This window comes from Gobius niger, assembly GCF_951799975.1.
Source record: "Gobius niger genome assembly, chromosome: 4".
Lineage (NCBI taxonomy): Eukaryota > Metazoa > Chordata > Actinopteri > Gobiiformes > Gobiidae > Gobius > Gobius niger.
Genome location: NC_136855.1, coordinates 11,141,686 through 11,168,723, shown reverse-complemented (window position 1 = coordinate 11,168,723; position 27,038 = coordinate 11,141,686). Strand labels below are relative to the sequence as shown.

At 40.6% G+C, this 27,038-nt stretch overlaps 1 protein-coding gene across 3 annotated transcripts; it reads right to left on the bottom strand.

The window, feature by feature from the left end:
• Window positions 1–692: 692 nt before the first annotated feature.
• Window positions 693–24,304, bottom strand: nadsyn1 (NAD synthetase 1). Of its 3 annotated transcripts, XM_079555367.1 has the most exons (21): window positions 24,156–24,304; window positions 22,734–22,794; window positions 22,442–22,558; window positions 22,162–22,215; window positions 20,928–21,017; window positions 20,628–20,679; window positions 20,467–20,555; window positions 20,027–20,144; window positions 19,797–19,928; window positions 19,625–19,696; window positions 18,884–19,008; window positions 18,759–18,807; window positions 18,291–18,393; window positions 5,801–5,969; window positions 4,770–4,905; window positions 4,507–4,613; window positions 4,240–4,371; window positions 3,455–3,524; window positions 3,238–3,366; window positions 2,918–3,094; window positions 693–1,264 (listed from the first exon to the last, which is right to left on the bottom strand). In XM_079555367.1, the coding sequence occupies exons 1-21, from the start codon at window positions 24,238–24,240 to the stop codon at window positions 1,229–1,231; spliced, it is 2,103 nt and encodes a 700-aa protein (XP_079411493.1). In that variant the 5' UTR covers window positions 24,241–24,304; the 3' UTR covers window positions 693–1,228. The 3 variants fall into 3 exon arrangements, with proteins under 3 accessions (XP_079411493.1, XP_079411491.1, XP_079411492.1); XM_079555365.1 differs by lacking the exons at window positions 693–1,264; window positions 2,918–3,094; window positions 3,238–3,366; ... (16 more) ...; window positions 22,734–22,794; window positions 24,156–24,304 and adding exons at window positions 7,140–7,277; window positions 7,598–7,731; window positions 7,838–8,015; ... (7 more) ...; window positions 11,876–11,912; window positions 14,982–15,273; XM_079555366.1 differs by lacking the exons at window positions 693–1,264; window positions 2,918–3,094; window positions 3,238–3,366; ... (16 more) ...; window positions 22,734–22,794; window positions 24,156–24,304 and adding exons at window positions 7,140–7,277; window positions 7,598–7,731; window positions 7,838–8,015; ... (6 more) ...; window positions 10,187–10,439; window positions 10,721–11,123.
• Window positions 24,305–27,038: the final 2,734 nt, after the last annotated feature.

Here is a 27,038-nt window from a genome sequence, read left to right as displayed (position 1 = left end):
GTCTGGAAAAACGGTGGCCTGTTCTTTTAAGAAGAATCGTTTCAAGTTATTATGGCCCAGACTCGTTGTACAGTTCATGTGTAATGACAAATAAAGCAACAAACAACTCCTGAACAATAAAGGCCATGTATGTAAACACACACTTTGCATGAGTCATGTAAATTTAGACTTTCTGTGTAAGCCCTCGTTCTTGCATGGAAGCCTTTTGCATCTCATCAAGCAACTTTCCCTCACAGTGGCATCAACAAAGAAGTCTATATATCTAAATATATATTATCTTACCTTATGTCCAGAAGCAAGTTCAAAGTGGTGAAGTGGATTATGTGGTGTCAATAACAAAAGTAAGTTAGTTTGAGTTTATTAACACACAAACAAACCAAAAGACCTTGACAAAAGATGACTTTAAATTGCATTGTTGTGAAAATCCTGAGCACCCCACCGACATACTGCACATGATAGTAGAAAACATTTGACGAGCGATGACGGTCAACAACAATAATGAAAACAAAATACAAATGAACAACAGTAAAAAAGTCTAAATCAAATCACCTCTGCTCATCAGGACGACTGCAAAGTGAAGACAAAAATTTAGACACAGAATAGAAGATCAGATTGGAAGCATCTAGTGGAAGATCATTTGTGATTTTTGCCACCATTAGCACTGCATCTCTTGACTTGTTTTGTGCCACTTCTTACAAATCTGCAGATAAAGTTTAGGCCTTGACAAGCGATATACTATTATACTACACTCTGATGTCGCTCTAATGTAATCTCGCTATTTTAAACAATGACAATAAATCACTCAACATAGAAACTTAAAGCTTGGGCAAGAAGGTTTTCTTATCGTTCCATAGTATGAGGAAAACATGTTGAAATCTGATTAATTCTGGAGTTTCACAGCTTTCAAATGAGGTATGGCATGTGTTTGTATCTTCAATATGAATCAAAGTGGACATGTAATGCATAACTGAGACTTAAACACATTATTTTCCTGTTTAATTACTTCAACTATCGTCTACGTAAAGAAAAGACGGCAATGACTGAGAGACTGGGCTGTTCAGGATGTCGAAGTGTCATGTGCTGTGTGTTGTGCAGGGGTTTCCTGCTGCTTTCACATTCAAGATGAACCACATTCCCCGAACAGAGCAGAAAAGGTGACGTGTAGCCGGTTCACAGAGAAGTAAAAATGGGTTTTTTGAGTGTTTGTCATAAGCCACTGGTGGACGGTTCATTCATCATGTTTCTTTGGAGCCATCTGAGACACCTGTAGGTAAAGAGTGAAGAGAATGGATCAAATATTTTAGTGAAATGTAGAATATAAACTGGCATTTACGTTCACAGTTGGTCACTTTCTATATACAAAGATGTACTGTCGGATGATTGACAGGCAGATTAACCTATCAGAGAAACTCATGGCCTGCATCAAGACAATATGGCTGCTCAAGCAAGTATGAAGAAATTAAGAAAGAGCTAATGAAAATCACAGAGGGCTGGGAAAGGAATAAACAGATATAGCACTGAACACTGTTAATCAGAAGTGTGGGGGGGAGTTCCAAACGTTTGCGCTGAGTTGTCGAGAGTCGCATTTGAGTGACGCGATACGAGTAAGAGTTTCCAATGGGAACGACACCAAACTTGTGAGGGCAGGTTTTCAGACGCTCCCGCTCATGAACTGAAAGTAGAAGTGGCGGACTTGCGAGGCGAGGCCAGTATGTGCGGATTTAAACACAAACTAGTCACAGTGGTGGTATTAAAGCATGTGGCCCCAAAGACAAGGATAGTGCTGGTAGTAAGTAGCACTTGTTGGTACACGGTAGTAACAGTGCTTAAAGTAGTGTTATTGAACGTGCAGAAGGAGCAGTTGTGCGAGTGTCATTCAGCAGTTTCTAAATGGTCTGGTAAACCACAGCCACTGACTGCAGGAGAACTATATCGGTCGTTAGAGAGAGTTAATGTTGGGACGGTGCACATACTGTTACATGCTTAATATTTAAAAGGTTATAACTCCGTACAAGACACGACTAGTTTTAATAAAGAAGTGGCATTTTATATATATATATATATATATATATATATATATATATATATATATATATATTTTTTTTTATAAATATATTGTTGACGGCAGGGATGCAAATTCTGTTACATTTTTTAACAGATTAATTGATCGCTTTATCAAAGGATTATCGATTAACTGATGCCATTTCACATTCTTTGAGGACCTCGCTATCAATTACTGCGCGGATTTCAAACTACTCCTGGTATTACCAGGTATTACCAGGAGTAGTTTGAAATCCGCGCAGTAATTATCTTCACTTTACTGTGCGGATGTCGAACTACTCCTGGTATTATTACGCCTTACAATATAGTTCCCCCTTTTATCCGCTTAGAAAATCCACATTGTTTAATTTTGTGGTGTAACACTTCAAGTAACCATATTTAAATAGGGAAAATGTGGAAGAGCTCGGTAGCTTCTATCTTGACCTGTTTTGGAGCTATAGAGGAGAGGGGGAGAGGCTAAATGCTAACGCTGTCTGTGCTGTGTTTACGCGATTGAAGGCACGGGTGAAGATCAGACAGGTCCTAAAGAACTCGTCAAAGCTAAGGTAAGAACATATCTCAGTATGTAAAAACGGTGGCCTATTCCCTTAACTAGAGATTAAATTCACAGTGCATATTTTCAACACACCCAGGAGCATTTCAGAGAAGACTCAAAAATGAACTGCTTAACAAGCACACATAAATTTATGAACACGTACAGACCTATAGGAGATTTTCACTATTTTTCGTAATTGGTAGACTTTTTTTTACTGTCCGCTTACACTGATCTGAAAGGCTTGAGATTCTATTTGTTTAATTTTAATCACTTAACACAATTGTAATAATTCATGGTTTCTGACTTCTCAGTGGTCGGTACCTGGCCGTCGATGGCTCTGAACTGCCAGCTCCAGCGTGTGTTGTAGAGGAACGGGCGCAGGTCAAAGCGGTTGTCGTCTGGGCTATAGACCTCAGCGTGATAGGACGGAGTCACGGTCGTCATTTTGTGCCGATTTATGGAGTACATCCGGAAGAAACGCTTCACCTTCTCGGCCACCTGGAGAGGAAGATAATGAGAAGATCGTTTGAATCATAAATGTGTCTGAAAAATGTAAGAATTAAAACATACTGTCAAAATTAACCCTGGTCTACATAATGGACTTTCATAGTTTCTTCATAGTGACTGTGCTCTGTACTGACCTCTGCTGGCGAGAGCGCGTCCCTCCACATGTGGATGAGTTTACAAAACATACTGAATGGACCGCACTTGGAAATCTTCCTCAGTCGGCCGATCACAGACAGCTCAGCGTACGTCATCCCCATGTCCGCCTGAAGGAGTTGAGAAAATTGATACAACTAAGTTTTTCCTTCTATAAAGCATAATGTTTTAAATCAACATGGTCAAAGCCGGTGTTACCTCATCCGTCTGCGACACCTGTCCATCGGTCAGAGGCTCGAGTTCAGCAGTCGGAGGAGCTGCCAGGATCCTGGAGAAGAAAAGACACTGACATAAGGAAAAAGTATTTCACACCAACGTTGAAAAACTACTGAGAGTTCATTCTGTCAATATATTGCCTGGACCAGAGTGTCTCAACAAAGGAATGGGTTACACGCATTCAACTTGGCAATCTGATCACACCGTCACAATTGTCAGTTCTCAGCTCAACAATGGAATGGGGTACACGCATTAAACTTGTCTGAACACACAGTCACATCATATTGCTTGTACGACCATGATACTTTTGGGGGAGCTTGAACCTTGATCTGGCGACTGCAACAATGGAATGGGTTACACACGTAAAAGCTGGCACACAGTCACAATTGAATGTGCTGTATATTATCTCATTAATTACGCTGATATTTCTGATCAGAACTACTTTACTGTTGCTTTGAGATTCACCTGCATGTCAACAAATGTCATTTACAAAAATAAATGTATTTGAATCAAAATTTAAAAATACTTTTGCTATTGATCCAGTTTGAAAAAAAAAAGAAGTGAAGTAAAAGTAAGAAATATTAATTATAACATTTACTTGAACGAACAAGTCCCACCGAGATTTCAGGATTTCTTTTTAGGGGATTCCTGGCCCCAGAACTTATCATTAGCCTGGCCAGCCACTCCTGCTCCTTTGGTTTTTGTTGAAAACAGCTGGACAGGCTACTCTACTCTGCCTTCATGGGTGTTTTTTTCTGCCTCTTTACCCTCTGAGAGCTGTGAGTTGATACTTGTTCACACAGTAGGACAGGAAGCTCTTCAGGTCTGTTTTGCTCACGCCTCCGATCGGGTTGATGTCAGCGCTGGAGCAATCGTACTTAGTGAAGTAGCCCGTCAGGCTGAAAGAGACCAGAAAAAGCTATTACATAAAATGATCACAAGATGGAGCATTGAACTAGTATGTGTTGCCTTAAGATTTATACACATTATACATTTTACTTAGACATTGATAGTAATATTTAAACATTACTTACCTCTCGTCTACATTTGCTGAACCGAGCACCAGCAGCCCTCCAGGTTTCCCACGGGCCCAAAGACAGAGCTGAGCAAACAGGTAAGCCAGGACCATCCGGACTCGGGCCTAGAATGACAACATACAGCATCGAATTACAAGTTTTAGGAAAGATTTCCATTTTGTGACAATAAGTGCATCTTTGTTTTTGGAAACCAAAATATCTAAAGCAATAGTAATCCCTGTCAAATAGGTTGAGAAAACAGGTAACCATGTGTTTCTGACCTGAACATTTTGCAGAGCCAGGTTTTCTCTGTGGCTGCCTCCATTCGCTCGAAACTTTGGGAACATCCCGGTGACGGCAGAGAAAATACCCAGAATGCCTTTCACCGCCAGGTCTATGTTGATGCTCAAATGCGAGCTGCAACACAAAGGCAAGATGGGATACATTTCATCAAGAACATGTTATAACATGACAAATACCGGTAAATTAAGTTACAAATGTCACTTCTTCACCAATGTCGTTGGACTATGCTGTTCCTAATGACCAGCTCGACACCTTTAGTCCACAGTAAAGCCAGGTCTGAGGAGAGGTGAGCCACTTGCTTGTTCATGTTTCAGTAAAAATAGTAAAAAATATCTGTTTACAAATAAATGCTTCTTTAATGTATTAGTCCATTTATTGGGTGAAATGTTATGCAGTGTTGCTTTAAATATAGCAGTTCTTAAACAACATAAAGATAAAGGACATTTCTTGATTTTGTCAACGTAAGTATTTTGACACAGCTTTAGTCTCAATATATGAATATATCAGACTAAATATATACATAATTTAGTCTTATATAAATATAATAATCTTATACTATTATTAGGCTAAAACTAAAATAAGTAGTTCATGAGAACTAAAACTATAACTAAAATATTTGTGTTGAATAAGAAAAAACCCTAACACTGAAAAGACTGGATTAAAAACATCCAAAGTTCCAGTGACACAGTTTTAAAAAGCCTCTTTTAAAGCAGCATTATGCAACTTTTTATATGGAAAAAAAGTTGATATTTGTGTGTATTTAACCTTGTAGTGAGCCCGCGGCTGTATGGGTGGTCAGTGTAGCACCTTTACTTTCTGTGACACTTGTCTCGATGACTGTTTTTTTTGCATAAAAAGTTGCGTAATATACCTTTAAATTCAATACCCAAGACGGTATTCTCAAAACAATGAGACCAAAACTAAGTATAAGTAACTTACAAGACATAACCCATTTCTTTCAGCTACACATTAGACCACGCAGAGTGAGTTAAAATGCCGTCCTCCTCACCTGCCGATCTGAGAGGCCAGCTCCTGCGCTCTGTTGCGCGTGTCTGTGGAGGAGTTCTCGCTGGACATGTAGCAGGTGGTGAAGATGCGACTGCACAGCTCCTTTGGGTCATTGGGGGAATATGCGTCATCGCCAACCACCCTGCGCACGTCTGCCAAAACCTGAGAGTCTGACAGAGGAAAAAAAAGTGATTGTCACGATGTCCTTATGATTTGACTTTTTCTTTAACCAGTGCTTCAGGTCAAACCGTCAGGAGCAGTGGACAACCATAGTGCAGCAGTGGACAACCATAGTGCACTTTCCTTTTAATTCATTCTCCATTTCTCCTTACTTTTTAAAATTTGAAATAATTCCAAGTACCCCCTGCAAAGTGTTCAAGTACCCCCAGGGGTTCCCGTACCCCTGGTTGGGAAACACAGGCGTACAGATGTCAATACAGTAACACCTAGATCCATTTATCAGAGATTTAACCACTTTTTTTTAGGTTTTATATGAGACCTAAACAGGGTTATAATTGTGAAGCATTTTTAACCTGCAGCAATAAACATCTTCTATGATGTGTGCCAACTCAAGGCCAACAAAAAATGGTCAAGGACCCGCTCTTTGGGTGTCCCTGCCGCACATAATACAGACCTTTTTGCTGTTAAAGTTGTCACTTCTCCACTCAGTGACGACTGGTCCAGGAAATAATCCCTGAAATGTTGTTGCAAGGCAGAAGTGCCAACACGTGCCCTGTTAGTTTGGATATAACGGTGTGGGGATCAGAGGTCTAACTAAAAGTTACCAATGAGAGAACATGCCATTACCATCCCCTACGCTCTGGGCAAACTACATTAACACTGGGAAAATGGAAGCTGCAACCAAACACAAGATAACAGAGACTTGGAGTGCAAGTTTAAAATCCAACAATGTACATTATCACAGTGAGTCTTTTTGAATGTTTTTAATTTAGAAAACAGTATTCAAACAAATATTATACATAATATACAATGTTTTATTTATACAAATGTTTTTTTCCCCCAGATTCTATAAAGCAAAAATTGTCACAGTCTCAGATGGGACAAGAGTCAGCACTCCTGTAGTGATAGTACAGCATAATCCCGACAATATTCAAAAGAAAAATTCACAAATGTTAAACCAGACCATTTTCACCAGTGAAGAGGTCCATCTATCTGTAGAGTTTATCTACATAACCATAACATAACCATGTTCGCAAAAGCCATTCTACCTTTTACCATCCACTGACTGAATTATGCAGAACTACAGGCAGTCGCGATGGCGTTTGAAACTGAAGAACCATTTCTAAACAGCTGAACGGGACAGACACGCCTCCTGTGGCACTTTTGCTACTCCCTCGTGTGGTCCATTGGATTCGTTTGTCTTTTGGGGACTTGGGCCTTTTTCAAATCTGCCACAAATGAGGACGGGTCCGTAAAAACTTCAGTGAACACCAGCCTCATCAGGTTCCGCACGTAAGCTGAAAAACACAGAAAAAGCTTTTGTCATTTGTAATTTACTCACCGCTTCGGCAATAAATTCAAGAACGAAAAATCCAAAGGTGAAAATGATGAGTGATTCTGGGAGAGACTTGTCCAAATAGTTCATCAGTAAATTCTCAAGATGAAAGTTACACAGTCAAATGTTGATCCATATAAAGTAGATATTTCTGTGACATTCATGCAATTAATAGAAATTGAACACACAAATTAGATTGCCCCGAAAGACAAACCAATATCAATTATAACTCAGCACCTTTTGATTCTCGGTCACTAAACTTTAATTTATTATTATTTTTACCATAGGTTGTCTTTGTCCTCACTGGATTCTCTGTCGAATCGTCCTGCTTGGATTTTGTGAACAAAAAGTTGTTTCCACATGTTGCCTGTTCAAGCGCCATGTTCTCATTAAAGTGCATTGCTGCGAGAAAGAGCCTGCGAAGAATAATATATTCAATTAATATCAAATTAAAACATCTAGGACTAAACACCCCAAAACTACTTGTTGGTTTAGAAGGGGAAGAGTTTGGCTATTTCTTACCGGCACATCATCTCCACAAACGAAAAGGTCTCATTCTCATTCCTGGGCACGAACTGCAGACTCGTGGTGTGAAACGTGTCCAGTGAAGACGTCTGGTGATCGGAGCAGAGTTTTTCCACATCGCGAAGCACTCGTTTGTTTAGGAGGAGTTTCTCAACTTCGTACAATTGTTGAGTGCCTGAAAGAAAGAAAATAATGAACACCAAATAAAAAACGTATGTATTTTATCTGGGGTGAAATATCATGTAGTAACATTCCTCTCAGAGACATGTATATGGGTATTTGTGGAAAAGAGAATTACAACAAACCTGGCTTAAACCACTTGTTTGGATCCCGGGTCACTCTGTCTGGATGGGAACATTTAGGAAACAGCGGGTCTTCGTGGCTGTGGACGTCCTGAATATGATTAACCAGAGACGTCCATTTAGCCACTTTCTCTGCGCCCGATTTGGACGAGGCGGCCGACCAGTACATGTGGTGTTTGATCGCGGGAGACCACTTTTTAACCACCAGGAAGTCCTTCCTTTCTGCCAGCTGATCCAACTTCTTTGACAACTCTGGAAAAGTGCCATTTACTCAATCAGCATTTGTTTAAAGTGTTTACAGTGTTTGACAGAGCTGCTATGCCTCAATACTGTAAATCTTTGGTAAAAATCTATAGCTTAATTATTTGAGGGAAGCCTGTGTCTGAGGAGTAGATGGATATATTTTATACCCTTTTCCATTCGCCACACATCATAGAAATGTGCTATTTGCTTGTCCTGGAGATATTTCTGAACACGGTTGTGGCGATCGGTCACGACGTAGTCCACCTTGAGGCTGCTGCGCTCCAGTCGGTCCAGGCACCTTTTGAGGCCTTTCTTTTCCATCTGGACTTTGCCCCCCGTCTCTTTGCTCTACAATTAACAGAAACACTTACATTAGGGCTGCCAAATTAATTGCAATATGGAGGGTCACAATTAGCTCACAAAAGTTATAGGTTGATGTAAGGTGTTCCCTTTGTATTCTTTGCGAAAATAAGTGAATTACATAAAATGCTTAGGTACATTTTTGAGGAGAGAAAAAATTTGGATACAGGCATGAAATATGTGACTTTTAAATAAAGGCTGTGAGTCACACACCTGTACAACCTGGATGTCGAGTATGTTTTTGGCTTCCAGATCTATAGTGGTGTAGTTTCCCAATTTCGCACTGTTCCCTAAAAAGGTATAGGATGCACAATGTAGACATAACATAACATCGATATGACAGAAATCTACAGTATAACGATGATCTACCTGGTGAAAAAGGCCTCAAATCACAACCCAAGGCCACTTCCCTTTTTTCTTTCAACTCCTCAAACAATCTCTCCTGTTGTTTCCTCCACTCGTGGTTTATGGCCGGTTCAAGAAACAGCCGTGAATGTCGCCTAAACGCATCCGGTTGGTGGATTTGTAGATTCATTGCTTTGCAGATCTATAAAAAAGTGCAGTGTTTTGCAAAATGTAGTCAAAATTAAAACATCGGAAACCCCCCAATTTATAATAAGGTGAAATGATAAATTACCCTTTGCGTTTTCTGAAAGGATCCCCCGGAGAAGTAAACGGCAGCGGAGAGTTGCAGGTCGCCAACAGGAGTGCTCTTCATCACGGGCTGATTCTGCCACTTGCGGCTGTACATGCACTCGGGGCAGTGCTGACTGAACGAAACGAACGTGCCGCATTTCTGTCGCTGGACGTTACAGTCACAGTTACACACTGGGCACTTGTCGAAGAGCTCCCGCAGATTCCTTTCAAACACTATGTATTTTGTATCTTCGTACTCGGGGCCACATTCCATGCGCCTATGAAAACAAAGAAAAGGATATTCAGGTAAGTGGTAGCTTATGGGTAATGAATGCAAGTTGCCCACAGTTGCCCCCGTCTTCCTCCTGGTATTTTCGATTCACTGTGTAAATACTGTATGAATAAAATCTTACGTCAAGTCACAAACTTCCATCACAGGCGGTTTTAGTTCCTCCTCCTCGTCTCCATCCATTTCCACACGGGGTCTTTTCCTGGAAGGTTCGGCCAAAGTGGCTTTTGCTGACGGCTGGAAAGCGGTGGCTTTTCGACCCTTAATCGTCTGGACGCTCACGTTTGACACTAGTATAGACGTAGATTGAACAGCTGGGAAGTTAAAAAAAACAAGACACAAAAACAATTTTACACTTAAAACAAATCTATGAGGCAATGAAGGAGAATGTAACGTATTGCCATAACGTTTACAATTTGATTTAACTTCAAGCTCACGGAAACAGTATTACCTCCATTATTAGAGGTATTGCAATTGTATGAAGTCTCGCGTATAATGCCCAAAATGTAAATGTACCTCGACTTCTGAAGTGGTTGGTCTTGAGAGTGTTCAAAGACAACTGGGTGGCGACTGTTTTGGTTTTCTTGAGCTCAGGGGCTTTGCCAGATATCAACATCACAGGAAAACTGGTCAGCGAAGCCGGTAAGGCGGTGTCACTCGGTTGGTAAAGAGTGGGATTTTGATCAAACGGCTGAGACAAATCTATTGATGAAATGGACGGCTTCTCCTCTTCCTCCTCCTCCTCCACTTGTTCATCCAGCGACGTGCCCTGAAGACATGAAAATGAACTTAAATAAATCACGGTTCAATAAGAAACTGAAAAAAATGTAAACATGCAAACAGACAGGGCATGTGGATGATATGAGCCATAAAAGTTTCCTCGGTCCAAATTTCGACCTGGTTTTGACAAAAAGTTGTGTTGATTTAGGTTTGGTCTAGACTTGGTTTAGTCTTGGTTTTCTCCTCACATTCACACAATTGAGGCTACAAGAAGCAAAATGCCTCCCAGTATTGCTGCGTACATCCCGAGGGTAACTTATTGCCACTTACAGGCTTGGGTGGTACAGTCACATATATCGTGGGAACCGAGCCGGGCTGCAGAATTAACCTGCTGACCGCCCCGCTTTCAAACATGGCCTTATTCATCAGGCAGTCGTCGTCAAAGTGCCGATCACAAACAAACAGGTTTTTCGTGTAGTTCTCCTGCTTCGGGTTCCCAAAAATGAAATCCAGCCATTTTTCCCGAGTAGCTTCATCTTTGGGGAGGCTGTACATCGTGTTTGAATCATCGCAGCCGAACACGCACTTTCGCCACGACGACTTGTACATGATGCACGACAGACAGGGCCGAGCCGATTACTGAAGAAAACGCTACGAAATTATGTTGTTTTTTTTATCTGTCAACTTGTAAACAATGCGCCCCAGTTTAGGAAGAGCCATAGGGGAAGCGCGCTCTTCTTCTTCAGCAAACGGGTGCATTTTACTTAGGACTTTGCTGCCCCCTACCGGTGACACGGTAGACCTACAATAACAAGACAAGCATGACATCTCCCGAGTGCTCCATTAAACAATATTTCCACTAAATATGACCTCTTACACATGGCAAAATGTTATAAACCTTTACGAGGACTTTCTGGGGGAATTTTTGTGCAACCCGGAAGACACTTGGACTCAGTTAAAGTAACAAGCCACCGTTTTCCATACTGAGATATGCTCTTACCCAAGACAAGCGGATACAAAGAGGTTCTATTTTGGTGACACAAAGGATAAACAACCGACTGTCCTCCATGTTCAGGCTTACAATAGAGTTCGGGAATGTGATGTCATATCGCTAAGCATTATGGGATTAGCAGCAATTGTAAACTAATGGAGATTTTAAAAGTTTAAAATACTGGAGTTATTGTTCACATTAAAACACTTGGCTTTTTTTCTCCACTTTCTATACTGTTTTTATCCAATGTTAGTCTATAGAAAATGTATGCTAACAGCTGCAAAGATGGCGGATCTCCATGGTAACTGTGGATTTTCCAGAACTCTATATAACGTTAGGCTTCTTCATTGTTTGTTCTGAGCTCATATTATACTATAGTTATACTGGATGTGCTCAAGTAACGCTAGGAGAGCTTATATTTGTTTGGCCTGGAAGTGGCAATAACGCATGAAGTTATTGCCACTTCCAGACCAAACAAATATAAGGACACTTACAACGTAGGGTGATGATCTTCTTTGTTGGATGCGTGATCTCCAAACCGTCGGTATGGCTTTATCCTTTAGGCGTAAACCAGACGAGGTATAGTCCTCCTCTGTAAAATGCTCAGAGCAAACACGCCATTTCTTCAACACCTCCTCTGGTGTTGTTGGATCCATGTTCAAAGCAGCTAACCACACTTTCCATCGTTTACGGTCAGGTGGAAATCTGTGGAACATGACGACGCTGTACACCTTCGCCTTGTTGTCACAGCCCTGCACGATGCACATGTGGGGCATTGCTCACAAGTTATCTCACTGATTCTTCTTCAACTTTACTCAGACCAGGCATCCGAGAGCTCTCTACTACTGCATGTACTGCTGGCCCCGTTGCAGCGGGAAATCGGCTTCTTCTTCTTTCGTTTATTGGCGGGCGGCAGCCAACATTTTAGGTGCATATACCGCCACCTGCTGTACCGTGTGTGTCTCGGGATGCCACATTATAGGTGTGGTAACTGTTTCTTAAGAAAAAAACCCAAAATAAGATAAAACAATAAAGTAAAATAAAGTAAATCAACCTATACTCTGTCCCTTTGAGGAAACCCATCAATGCCCTCATACTTTTTCTGTCCCCTCTATCAATGTAGACTCAACTCGTACATCCTATCCCTCAAAATCCATCTCTGCCTTTCATACTTTCTACGTTCCATTAATACATGTTCCACACTCTCTGGCACATCACAAACAGCACAATTCTCAGACTCCACTTTTCCCATTAATAATAAAGCTCTCCTTAAAGGAATAGGCCACCGTTTTTATATACTAAGATATGTTCTTACCTCACTTTAGACGTGTTAATATATCCCCGTTTGGTCTTTGTCCGTGCGCTCTGTCACGCAAACGGAGCACATACGCAGCCTCTCCCACATGTCATATAGCTCCAAAAAAGCTCACGATAGAAGCTACCAAGCTCTTCCACGTGTTCCCTATTTAAATAAAGTTACGTGAAGTGTTTTCATGCGAAGTATATTTACCCAGAAATGTAGCATGTCGATTTTTATAAGCAAATAAAAAGGGGGACTATATTGTGAGGCGTAATGATACGAGGAGTAAAACGTCCGCGCAGTAACTCCTAAAGGTTATTGACGGAAGTGAGCGGGGGAAGTCTTTAGGAGTTACTACGCGGACGTTTTACTCCTCGTATCATTACGCCTCACAATATAGTCCCCCTTTTTATTTGCTTATAAAATCGACATGTTACATTTCTGTGTAAATATGCTTCGCATGAAAACACTTCACGTAACTTTATTTAAATAGGGAACACGTGGAAGAGCTTGGAAGCTTCTATCGTGAGCTTTTTCGGAGCTATGTGACATGTGGGAGAGGCTGCGTATGTGCTCCGTTTGCGTGACAGAGCGCACGGACAAAGACCAGATGGGGATATATTAACACGTCTAAGGTTATGTAAGAACATATCTTAGTATGTAAAAACGGTGGCCTATTCCTTTAAACAGGCGTGTCCGAATCTTAATCTCGAATACACCGCCTCTTCTTCCTTCCTGCCTTTCCCTTTAAAGTTTCCAACCTGACAGATGTTTGAATACTATTGCTGGGTTGCAGGTTAGAGAATATGATGATGTCACCGGACCCAACGGGGGGCAGGAGCCAGTTTTTCCTATTAACAGCATTACACTTTCACAAGTCCTAATAAAAGCAAGAACAAACGCAGTTATCTCAGCTGTGAACACTGCCATGTTATTTGAAATTCTCTTACTAATTGGAACATCAAACTCCGGAATATACCAATATGTCCTGTATTTGGATCTTTGCTGCACCATTTGCTCCACTCCAACATTTCCTTCTCTCAATAAGATTAAAATCCATATTTGGCAAAGGTCAAATCCAAGGGGGAACATCACCCCAAAGCAGCGCTGGCTACAGAGCAAACTGACGGAGGGTGCATTCGAGCTTCAAAAGGGTGCAAATAGAGTTCTCGCCATTAAAATACATGGTGATGCCATTAAAACTGAGGGTGCAAACACTTCAAAATGAGGTTGCAATGCACCCTCGTGCACCCCAGTAGATCCGGACCTGCCCCAAAGCAACGCAGGGCCAACTTCCAGATCATTTACCCCAAACTGATGAGCTGTATTGTCAATAGTCCACCCAAAGCCCCTACAGTTCTGTGGCTGTAAATATTCCCCACAATTATTCAACAACACTGTTTGCAGGCTGCTCTGTCCCCGACCCTTTAACTTGACCCAAAAGACAAGAGAGAATTTGATCCTTCTCAAACTTAATGGCATTTCACCTGCTTCCACCAGAAAAGCATTTATAGGTGTTGTTCTCATTGTGCTGGTCCGAAGAGCCCTATACTGGATCTTGTCTATTTTAGCCAGTGCACCCACCCCTGCTTCATATATAATGCACCCATAGTCAATACTTGCCCTGATCAGAGCCAAGAGTTACATCCTAGTCTGGGGTGAAGGCCCAGAAAACAAACTACCCGTCAAATCAAATTGCAAAGAGTGTCAAACTTATTTACAAGTGAAAAAGGAGAAAAAGAGCAAAAAGTCTTCAGTTCAAAAAGGCTGGTTGAGAGGGGTGCTAGTCGGAATGCCCCACACCCATTGGACTGAATGCCCCGGCCTGATTAGTCTGAATAGCACACTCATTATTGTGTGAATGGTTTACCAATTCAATGTGTAATTTTGTAATTCAGGCAGTGGGGCATTCAGACTATGATTCCCTGAGAGTACTCAAAACAACATGAATGCTCCTCCCCCTACAATTAGTCAAGGCATGAGCATGAACAGGAGGACTTTTTGTGAAGCAAATGTTACACAACGACACTCCTCAATGTTCAGGCTCACAGTATGACGCTAAGATACTTCATTGTTATTTCTGAGCTCAGTCATAATGCGAACCAATCATTTCTTTCTTTTTGCAAGTCTCGTAGGAGCTCTGATTTCGCGGTGAAGTTAATATGTGCAAACCGGATTGAACTCCACTCAAGTAACTTTAGGATTACTTATATTTGTCTGGACTGGAAATGGCAATAACTTTATACGTCACAAAGACACTTACAGCGTAGGGTGAATAACTTCTATGTTGGATACGTGACTTCCACACCGTCGGTATGGCCGTGTCCTTTAGGCGTAAACCATCGCTTAAACCAGGCGAGTAATAATCCTCCTCTGTGAAATGTTCAGAGCAAACACGCCATTTCTTCACCACTTCCACTGGTGTTGTTGGATCCTTATTCAAAGCAGCTAACCACACTCTCCAGCGATTGTGGTAAAATGGAAATCTGTGGAACATGACTGCACTGTACACCTTTGCCTTGTTATCACAGCCATGTACGACGCAAGTAAAAGTCATTGTTTACAAGTTATCTCACTGAAACGTGATGCTTCCTCCACAGATTTAGACCAGCTAAGCTAGCTCTCTGACACTACTGCAGGTCCCGTTTCTTCTATTGACGGAAGTCTTTCTTCTTCTCTTTGATCACGGCAGATGGCAGTGAAAGAGCATTACCGCCACCTACTGGATCTGCGAATACAGCTCGTTTCAACAACTTTACGGTAGAGTGAAATAAGACCTAAAACAAAATCAAACCAGTCATTCCCATCTTCTTTGCAGGGTCAATCCCAGTAGCCTGTGAATAACCTTCCCTTAAAGTGCTGTCCAATTCTTCCCCAGTGATAGCATCAGCATTTAAAAACCTCCGCAAGAACTCCGCAAAATACACCCACTCACCATCCCACTAAAAACATCTGACAGAACATTGAGTTTAACAATTAATGCCCATCGCCATGTCTTGCTGTTGCTTTGTCTTGCACTGTATTAGGACCATTCCTTTACTGGTAATTCTGACAGAAACCACATCTCCAATCTCCAATCTCCAATCTTCTTCCTCACAAACTTTCCAACTTCGTGTGGGTCACCAAATATCTCATTCCCTCCTTCAACCAGAACCAAACCGACCACAAAGCCACCATTTACCAGGCTTAATTTTGTGTAACTATACTTGGATCGTGTAACTACTCACGTTACCATATTTAAAAAGGGAAAATGAGCTTGGTCGCATCCAACTTCACACCTGTTTGGGTCCGTAGGAATATGCTGGGAGAGGCTAAATGCTAACAACATCTGTGGTCACACATCAACTCGTCTAAGCTCAGGTAAGAACATGTCTCAGTATGGAAAACCGCTGGTCTGTTCCTTTAAAGGTAAGAAATAAAAGACAAACACAGCACTACTAGCGAAAATATACTGGCTTGCATCTTCACGTAGATTGTACTGCGATCCTAAATGAGGGCCTCTACATGAAGGTATATTGAAGTAAGACGCAACCACGTATTATTGTGGTAGTAATTGCTTTATTTTTCTGATTCAATGGAAGATACTGTATTCAAATTGTTAAGTAAAATTTGCAATAATATATTTTTATCATAATATTGCAGTTGAGTTTTCAGTTGAGATAATATAGCCCTCCACCAGGCCTAGACCAGTATATAAATACTAAACCAGACCTAAATCAGTACTCAGAAATGACTTTAATGGTATTAAATTAAGTTTAGGTTGAAATATGTTTGTGAAGGCGTTCATTCATCCAGGGAGTATCCATCGTAGAAAAGGTTAAATCATCGTAATGAGCTAAGAAGAAGCTTCTGTGACGACAGTAGAAGCAAAACGTCCTCAACTTTACCAAAACCCGGTCCAGTTCATGATTTAACCTTTTCTGCGATGGTTTAGGTTTAAACTGAACCTCAACTCTTATGCAGGAGTCAGGACGAAAGCATAAACATATGTTGCTATTCTAAAATTTGGTATTTTTAAAATCAATTGTAACTTGTTAAAAGTCCAACTAAAGAGAAATTATATCTTTGCTTTATCTTCCAGCGTTTTGTTGGTGTTAAACTCATATTACACAGTGTATTGTAAGTGGACGGATAGTTAAAACTAAACCATTTTCCTAATAATTACTTAGTTTGCGGTGATTATGCTTGTGGTTTGTATATCTAAGGTCTAAAATACAGTTGTTGTCATGTAAGAGTTACTTTTTAACTTACCGCTTTGTTGTCCCCGCTGTTTCCATAGACTGAAGGAACAGAGCCCTCGATCAGCTTGAGTCTTTGGGCGAATCCGTCTTGATACTGCCGGAGGTTGGTGAAGCACTCGCTCTTGAAGTGATTAGCGCAAACGAACAGGACTTTCCCCACAGTCTCGGGCATGTTCCCATCAAAAATAAAGTGTAACCACTCATTTCGAAGAGGTCCCGCTAATGGAGGTCGGTGCAATGAATTGTGTTGTCGAATACACCCGACAACCGAACATCTGCATTTTAACTTGTTTACTCGAACCTCTGTCATTCTGGAGCTTTGACCACAAACAAAGCTGCAACAATAAAAGTGTCAGACAAGCCGGTGTCAAGACAACAAGTGGGAGTGGTGATGCAATAGATGGAAAAATATGTAATAAAAACAAGAAGCTGAAATCTCTGCAGAACTGGAGAGAAATGTCAACTTTTCTGAACTACTAGAATGTCCTCTTTTATTAGTGTATAACTTCGCTATTAAACACCCTGGACCATAATGATCACATTTGCACAGATTTTAGGAGCAACACCAGGCAGGAGAATTAATGTACTGATTGTTCTACTTAAAAAACAGGGCTTTAATTGATCAAATAATCATGGGACAAGTTAAGACGAACGTTGTCAAAGTATTTCAAATTCACAACACTGAAATTCAGCCTCTCGTTTCGCGAGTCGCTTCTAATTTTACGAGGTTATACATTTAACACTATGCTAGCTTCGGCGTATTCGATTACGCACTTTTTACGGATATTTAATAATAATAAAAACATTTTAGAGTTGATTTGAAAAAGAAAAACGGTAGATTTGTCAGATGTGGATGAAAGCCCCGTTTCTAAACTTGTAAACATTAGAAACAGGAAGTGCGCTTTTCATCTTCTTCGTGATTTCCGGTAGACTGTGTAGGCTCAATGCAGTGCTGCCCTCTAGAGGGTGTTTTGCATCTTAAATTGATTGTGGAAATTAGCAAATTAAATAGGCTACATAAAATAGCGAGTTAGTAAGTTGCATTCACGACTTTCTAGATGCCATAATTTCAGAATGAGGGCAGCTGCCAGAGACCTGTATAAAACTATTGGCTGAGGAATATAGCATTTGCAAAAGTCTAGTAATTACAGATATAAATCCAATTATCTACATTTTGACAGTTAAAAACACATTCTAAGCTCTATTTGCAACAACCATAATAAAAAACACAGCAAAGCCTATTAATAGTAGTAAAAGCACCTGCCCCATCCCAAGTATATAATACAAGGCGATTGAATACTGAGGTGTCACCCGGCTGGGTCCCTGTAATTGTGACTTATAACTAACATATTAATATTATGAACTTACTTCCGACGTCTACGGCCCGACATATTTGCACACACATGGAGTAGACGATGCACGCTGTAGATGAGCTGTCCACACCTCCACTCAGAGGCAACAGGAAACCAGCCTGTGGCACAACAAGCAGTAGGTTAATGTTAACATAGTACATACTTCATTGTCTTAAATAGGGAAATTTTCCTAGAGCCCATCCTTCAATACTGCTGGGGCAACGGTGGTGCAGCGCCTGGGCAATAGTGTCCAGACCGGCTAGCTGGAGAAGTTATGCCATTGTTGAGCATGTTTTGGGTTGAGGGGGAAACCAGAGCGAAGTCAGATGAGCAGAAGTCAGGACCATATTGCTGCGAGGCAACAGCCCAACGACAAACCATATTGGCATCTTTTAGGTTTCCTTATTACATGTACATGTTTTATTCAAGAAGAAAAGAAAAGACGGTATGGTGTTAATTCCAACATCGTGGTGTTTTTTCTCACCTGTCCACTCCTCCTGAGGTAGTCCCAGAGCCAGCACGCCGGCCCTAGACTGAACAAAACATAGAAAAACACATTTTCAAAGTGAAATATTAAATACATAACAGTTTTGGTCATTTATTTTTTACCTGATCTCTTCCTCTGCCGTGTGATATTTCCAGTCGATCGGTTCGTGAGTCGGGAGGAAAATGTCGTCGGAACTCGACAGAGAGAAGTCTACCTTCACTCTGCGACATGGTTTAAGACCAGTCTCCTGAAAGAAAATGCCCAAAATAATAATGCACATTAACAATTATAACAAGATTAAAAGAGTAGGAATGCAGGCTTGGGATTGATTTGCTACAGCATAGATTTCTCAGTGTGTGTAATGTTAAACCAATGGAGATTTTTAAATTGTAATCAATTTAGCCTTCACATTCTGATGCTATCGTGCGCTAATTGCATTCACTACTGGTTTTCTTCACTTTTTCAACACTGTTTAACATCTTAAAACCTCGCCTTAACCAAGTGCATTTTCTCCTGTTCAGTTTTACCCAAATCTAAAAGCTTCTCCACTGGAGCTTATAGCCTATAGGCCAGTGACTCATTTGAAAGCTAAGACCTACAAAACGGACTGTGACATTTTTGTTGCATTGTTGTCTTTTTTTGGTCATGTTTTTGTTGCTTTCTTCATTGCATTGTTTCCTTGCTTTTTGATGCTTTCATTGTCATCTTTTCGTCACTTTTTTATTGTGTTTTTGCTGCTTTACCTTCGCTACAATGTGTATTTCTAGAAGCTTTTAGATTTGGATAAAGCCAAACTTGAGAAAATGTGCTGGGCTCAGGCTCTTCATTAAGAGGCTAATGTTAAGAAGTAGTAGCAGCTTCACCAGGTGTGGATGGCATTTCTCTCCTCTGTAGCTGCGCACGTCTTCAAGGTCCAGCGTGGCAGTGATCACCTCCTACGGAGAGAGAAAGATTCCACATCACGAGCCACGACAAAAGTGTTCAGATTATACAGAGATTTATAAATAGTAAAGACAAATGTTTTCATCGCTTTACCACATCCTCGAGGGAGAACTGAGCTCCCTGGACCACGACATCTCCGTTGACGGCGATCATCGCGCATCCGTCGTAATAAACTCTGTCTCCGTCACAGCCTCGTTGGTTTGCGTAAAGGTAGATCCCTCCGCACTGTGAGGAAAACAGACGCCAAAATCACACATTGAAGAGTTTGGGCATCGTTCTTCCACTTGTTCAGTTGTGCCGACAGCAGAGACTCGAGCTCTTACCTTAGCGGTGGTGGAGGTGACCAGGTTGACTCTTTGGTCGGCTTTGCGCAGCTCGTGGTGACTCGCCGAACCATTAGTGAAGATCTCCACACCGTCCAGACTCATGTTAATGTGGGGACTGTAGAAAACATAAAAATGACAATTGCTGGGTTTGAGATGACGGCATCGCAAGATTTTATAGAACTGTAATGAGCCGAGGGCAGGTAAAATGTCTCTTTTGTTTTAAAACTGATTCTCTCCTAAGCTACAGCATATAATCAGCAGTAACATGTGTGGAGGTTTCTTGTGCAAACAGACGATGTCACAGCTTGGCAACAAAAGTCAGTGAGTGGCAATTCTATGTTGCCCAGGAAAATCTTTTACAATCTGTATACCCACTGTGGTTTGTAACTGATAGTGAAATATGATGGTGAATGATGGTGTATCCTCTTTTCACATACCTGTTTGGGCTCCATAGCTCATGACAGACTTCAGAGCCGATGCATGTGTCTTTAGTAGAAAGCACACAATCACCAAATGGCACAGTTTCCTAAAAAAACATTAGAAAAGACAATTTCAAACAAATGTCTACCAAATGTCTAAAATTGTTGTAAAGTAATACCTGTCCTGTGACTTCCTGGATCATACGGGGCAGAAAATACTCTTCGACCTGCCTTAAGAACAAAACCACAGTCGATATTAATTCTAAAATTCTAAAAAGTGTTAAATGCGACTAAACAATTTGATGTAAACGTGTTCAGCCTGAACAAGAAAGGGATGTTGGAAATACATTCATTGTTATTAAGCAACATTTCATGAACTTTTGGTGAAGCTTTGTATGTAATTGGCGTCTAGCTCCTTTAAAAGCATAGATGGAAATTCATTTTAAAAGTATAATCATAAAATACGGTTAAGTTCAGACCTGGTTTGGTTCCAGGGAGAAAACCAGCGCAGTTCTCTGTGGACACCAACGTTTGCCAACATCATCTTCGGTCTGATCAGGAGAACCTTTCTACAACAGGGAGACGACAGATCTTTTTCATCACGTTATTAGATTTAATAGTGATACTAAAATGAAGCTAAAGACTATTAGTGGCTTAAAGGACGACACTGCAGACAGTCACTCTGAACATCTCCAGCAAGACTAGGCTGGGTACCGTTAAACGATTCCAGTATGGTATCGAAAAAGAAGTTTAGGTGCTACTGGTATCGGTAAAACAATAAATGTATTGAAAGACGTCAAATATTGGGCCCATATTTGGCAGCACGGTGGTGCAGTGGTCAGCGCTCGTGCTTCACAGCTAGATGGTCCGGGTTCAATCCCTGGCCAGACGGGCCTTTCTGTGTGGAGTTTGCATGCTCTCCCCGTGTCTGTGTAGGTTTCCTCCGGGTACTCTGGTTTCCCCTACTACTAAAAACATGCACAATAGGCCTGTGTGAATAAGAGTGTGAGTGAGTGAGTGCTTAGTGATGGCACAGATTAGCTGCCTCGATTCTGTGCAAAGGGCGGCTTACCACCACTGAGCATGGAGTGAATGCATAATGTCAACAGTGTGGCGCTTAAAGACACTTGGTAACACAGGCTTGAAAAGTGCAAGTGTAAGCCATTATTATTATTACTACTATTATTATTATTATTTTACAGTAGGTATTAAAAAAATGTATTGTTCAGGTATCGATATTGTAAACCAGCTATCGTTTAATTACCAGTATAGAAAACATACCCAGCCCAATCAGGACTTGCAGAAGATGCAAAACAAGAGAAAAAAAGAGCATGATGTGTCCTGCAAGCCTCGTACCACTCAATCTGGCACTTAGCACACACTGTTTTAAACACATGTACTGTATTAGTCAATCCTGACTTTAAGTGCAAATCAAATCGCAAATGCAAGACTCATCTGACTCAAATGAGATATTTTCTTAAATCCTTCATCCCTACTTCCAGTTGAAATAAGAACAGTACAGTAAGTACAGCTTCTTTCATGAACCTGTTAAAGGATTTTGAACCAAGATTCTCTTGTACCTCACGTACTCAGACCAATGAACATGTAACTCTTAAAACTGCACTTTGGATGTTCCATAAAGTTTGTAGGAAGTGGGAAATCAGTCAACGCCGATAAATTATCTCCATGTACAGTGAGTTGAACAAGTCTTACCTGTTGAGGAAGATGACTCTGCAGTTGTAGCGCACATTATGATGCATAATGGGCCTGCAAACCATTCATATCCACAAAACATATCATTAGCACACGTTATAACAGGCTTTGGCAGCATAATAAAACCTATATTATATATATTATCAATTTATATGGGAAAATCAAATTAGTTAAGTGGACAAAGCTATTTCATATACATGTATTTTCCTGTATTTTACGTTTCTTCACATTTATCTTATGGATTTAAAAAGATAAATCACTTAAATTAAACAATACCTACATGCCCACGTCGCAGATGATGTCCTGAGTGACTGGAGACTCCAAGAGTTTCCTGAGAACTTCAAAGCTGTGCAGCAACGTGTCCGACTCGTAATAATGGTCCGCACAGCCGTAGCCACTGAGACGAGCAAAGACATGGAATAATGAACAAAGACTTTACTGTGGATTTACTGCTTCTCCACAAAAATAAGGGTAGAATCCAGCGACTACAAGCCTTAGTCATGAGGCACAGCCAGGTCCATGCAAACACCTTACGCCGACAGACTAACAAATTCATTTATCTATTATTTTACCATATTTCCAGCTCTGGTCCAAGCCTGTACTTTGCTCCTTTAGTTTTGGCAATCTCGACACCTGCAACACAGCACAAACCAAACACAATAAAGATGATCAAGTTTGTGACTTCACTATGGAACTTTTTCATTTTTATTTGCACTGTAACATTAAATTCCCTTCTTAAAGCCAATAAAAGTAATGTTTGCAAATACCATGTGCTCATAGGATTCACAGATTGCTGAGGCCCAGAGAGAGAGACTTTTACCCAAACTACAGTCACTGTCTATGAATCCTTCCTCACAGGTGAAAAACCTGGGCGTGATCTTTGACTCTGAGCTGACTTTTATTCCACACATTAAGAATATCACAAAGATAGGTTTTTACCATCTAAAGAACATAGCCAGAGTCGCCCCATTCTCTCTCGGGCCAACACGGAGACGCTCATGCATGCTTTTATCACCAGTCGTATCGACTACTGTAATGCCCTGCTTTCTGGTCTTCCCAAAAAGAGTATCTCAGGTTTGCAACTTTTACAAACTTCAGCAGCTCGTGTCCTGACGAAGACCAGGAGGCGGGACCACATTACACCGGTTTTAGAATCGCTGCATTGGCTCCCCGTGTGATTCAGGATCGATTTTAAAGTTCTTTTAATGGTTTTTAAATGTCTTAATGGTCTCGGTCCTTCTTATCTTTCAGAACTGCTTTTACCTTATGAACCTTCACGGCCCCTTCGCTCCTCTGGCAGAGGTCTCCTTGTTATTCCTAAAGTCAACAAAAAGACTCACGGTGAGGCGTCTTTCCAGTATTACGGCCCTCGCCTCTGGAACGACCTGAGGAGGAGCTCAGGGCTGAGGAGAACGTTCATGTTTTTAAGAGCAGCTCAAGACCCACCTTTTTATCTTAGCCTTTAACTGACTAATCTATTTATTTAATCCTAATATATAAAATTTATATATATGAGAGGTTGTCCCAGGCGCCAGGTCCCAGGGTGTTTTAAATGTTGTAATCTGTAAAGCACTTTGTGATACCTTTCGGTATGAAAGGCGCTTTATAAACAAAGTTTGATTGATTGATAGATAGGATTCACAGATTTCAAAATGTCAAAAAATAAAGTTAATGTAATTCTTTATTAAATTGTATTTATTTAAAATTATTATAACAGAGCAGGAACAGAGCACAACGTTGCTTTTACTTTATTTTATTTTATTTTATCAGTAATAAAGGTTAGCTATTATGCTGATTAAGGAAGAAGGTTTACTTTGGCCATGGTAGTCTATTATTACCATTACAATGGCATAGCTTAGGTATTGTATCAATTGCCTAACCAATAACATGTGACTCGCAGGTTATGCAATTGCTCAGCTGCAAAACAAAAGTGTATTCTTACTCCCAAAATACACATTAGCGAAGCAAACATTTATAAAAACGCTAAGACTCACTTTTCAGAATCCTCTCCAAGTTTCCTTCGAAGTCCAGAGCCCACTGATTCAAGGAACAGGTCGCTAAAGTCACTTTTCGACCCATTTCCTTCTAAATCGAGACTCAAACTACACAATTATAACAAAATTAGGGGGACTAAAGTGCTAAAGTAGCGCTGACAGTAGTTGTTTTACTACCTTGGAGAAGATAGGCAGGGTGAAATTATTTCAATGAGGTAAACTTGTCATTGAGGGAAAAGCATGATCCGTCTTCTTCTGGTGATTAAACTCAGGCACGCGAACAGAAGCTTGGTTTTGCAGCGCCATCTAGCTGTCAGCATGTTCCGCGCATGAAATCGAGTAATCCCCCAGTCAGCTTTGATTTGGCTCCCTCTGGTGGACACGGTGCAGACTGTTTCAACGCCATGAAAGGAAACCAACATATCAGGAGGAGCAAAAGAGACTCAGAGACCGACGTTTACAAATCATGAAGTTTATTTCTCTCAAACATGCAGATGGTGGACAACAGTGTACATGGATGGAAACATTGTCTGGCTACAAAGCTACTGAAGGCAACTATTTATGTTGGTAATGCACTGCCTAAGGCCTCACCACAGTCTTAGAAAAAAGAGTTTGTTTTGACTTTCCAAAGAAACGTGAAGGAGTGAAAGAGTTGACGAAGCTGTGACACAAAATTTAAGGCCTAAAATGTGTTGTTGTAAGGTTTACCGTGAACAGAGGTGGGCAGCTCACAATTATGTAAAAACGCATTGTTGCATGAACTTTTATATGTTGAGTGGGGTCCGAAGAATTTTACTAAATTATGGGTGTAAACCATGTCTAAAACGGACAAATTCTAACTTGATGCATTGCTAAAGCATACATGAAATAGGTTGCTTTCACATAACACCACAACACTGCAAACATCCTAATTTAGAAGTTATTTGATGGAAAGCTAAGAAATCTGGTGTGGTAACTATGGTAACAGTCAGATACAGACGACCTCTCGTCATAGCAGGGGGCGTGGCTTCGCCGAGGGGGAAAATAGAATCTTTAGAGAAACACAATTTTTCACTCGTTTTTGCCATTTTCTGGTGGAATATCAACTTAATTATCACCTAGATGAAGTCAAGTGTAAATCGGGCCCAAATGGATATTCTCTCACAGCAGATTGCTCTGTAGAAATGAAAAAACGGCAGTTGTAGCAAGCGCTAGCTAACCGTTAGCATTAGCCCGATGCTAACATGTAGCATCAAGTTAGCATTCTCCGTTATTTATGTATTTATGGGCTGTTGAACCACTTTGCTCCTCCCCATGTCTTTGTATCATTATTTAGTAGAAACTATGTTCATATTTCAGCATTTGTTACAGTAGTTTTTAAATAATTAGAAAAAATATAATATTTTTTTCAAAATTGTTTTCCCCCTTAACTGTTTTCAAAAATGACCATATATGGGCGATTCCAGAGATGCCATCTGTATAAGATCTGTGTACTGACTGGACCTATCCACATGAAACAAAAACTGTCTCTCAGATGTAAGACGAATGGGGCCGGTTTGTGAATTCTATCACTTCCACATAATAATCACGTTCAACATTTGGACATTTCTTTCCAAAACTGTGTCTCTCCCATTGAGTTGCACTGGGCCCTGCACCAAATGAAATTATGACATGACAATCTAGAATGTTGTGAACGCAACAATAATAATTAATTTATAATAAAAATAAAGTCTAAAATTGCAGATGAAGCCTAGTACCACCGGACCACAACTTGACAACCAGTGGTAGAATAAATATTTTTACTACATTCAATGGAGCAGCCCAGCAACATTTTGGATGTCAAACTCAATCTATGTTTACGGTATTATTATAATTGGACCGGTCAAAACATAACATAATGTGCAGTTTCTTTTTATTTCTATAGCTAGAATATAATTTGCACAAATAAGAAAGAAAAGTTTAACATAATATAACAATTACTGCGCTTGTGTGCATTTTATATGTTGTGGACTGCTGTATTCCCAAATTTACCACTAATAAAGAAACCTTGAACAATATCGAAACCGAAACATGTGAAAATGTTAAAATCCAAAAGTTATGAAGCTACTTTTAGACGTGGATGCACAATCTGTCCAAAAGTCCCTGATCTAAATGTGACTCGCTGCTGCCCACCTCTGACTCTGAAGCCGCTACTGTGTTGGGTTGAGTGCTCAGTTGACCTTAACCTAGACTACGAGAACAAGGCAGCCGTTCCATTTCAGAACGTCCATGGTTTTTACCCCAGTCACACAAAGAATAAATAAAAATAAGTTATATACAAGTTCAAAACAGTGGTTTCAAACGCAACACATTGAACAGTTTACAGTGACAAACATGTGCTTAGCCCTGTCGAAAAGTCAAAAAGGCAACATAAATATTGTAGTACATCAGGTTCCCAGCATTTAAGCAGAAACAATCAAAGAAAGCAGCGCGAGATCTGACAACAAACTTACAATTTCAATAGTTTTTAGAAAGAGCCAGATTTGTCATTAGCATTAGCTCAGGTGCCACACCCTTCTTGCCATTTTTATAGACTTTTGTATTTGACACAAAATGTCCAGACTTTTTGCAGTACTTTGATTCCTATACTGTAAATTACTTTTTCATTTAACAGACTATAACTACGACATAAATACCTTAGCTGAAAAAGTTAACAGCACAAGGAAGTGGGAAAGAATGTCCCAAAGTGGTACCAAATATATTGTGCATTCTGTAACAAGCTGCATGAAATGGTGAAATTGTGCCTGGGAGAGTGAATGGTCGTGTCGGTGCTTCATTCAAAGTGTCGTTGTGTCCTTGGGCAAGACACTTCCCTCTGATTGCCCTCTCCGTCGCAGTAATTGTGGCTGGTTGTGACAGTGAGGG

What these genes read in the sequence shown, in the direction of transcription:
- nadsyn1 (XM_079555365.1), bottom strand. Translation starts at nt 15,238, where the DNA reads ATGACTTTTACTTGCGTCGTACATGGCTGTGATAACAAGGCAAAGGTG. An exon ending in CAACCACTTCAGAAGTCGAG is followed by an intron (nt 9,985 to 10,186) that starts GTACATTTACAT and finishes TTAACTTCCCAG; the next exon opens with CTGTTCAATCTACGTCTATA. An exon ending in TCGACATCCAGGTTGTACAG is followed by an intron (nt 8,734 to 8,958) that starts GTGTGTGACTCA and finishes TGTTAATTGTAG; the next exon opens with AGCAAAGAGACGGGGGGCAA.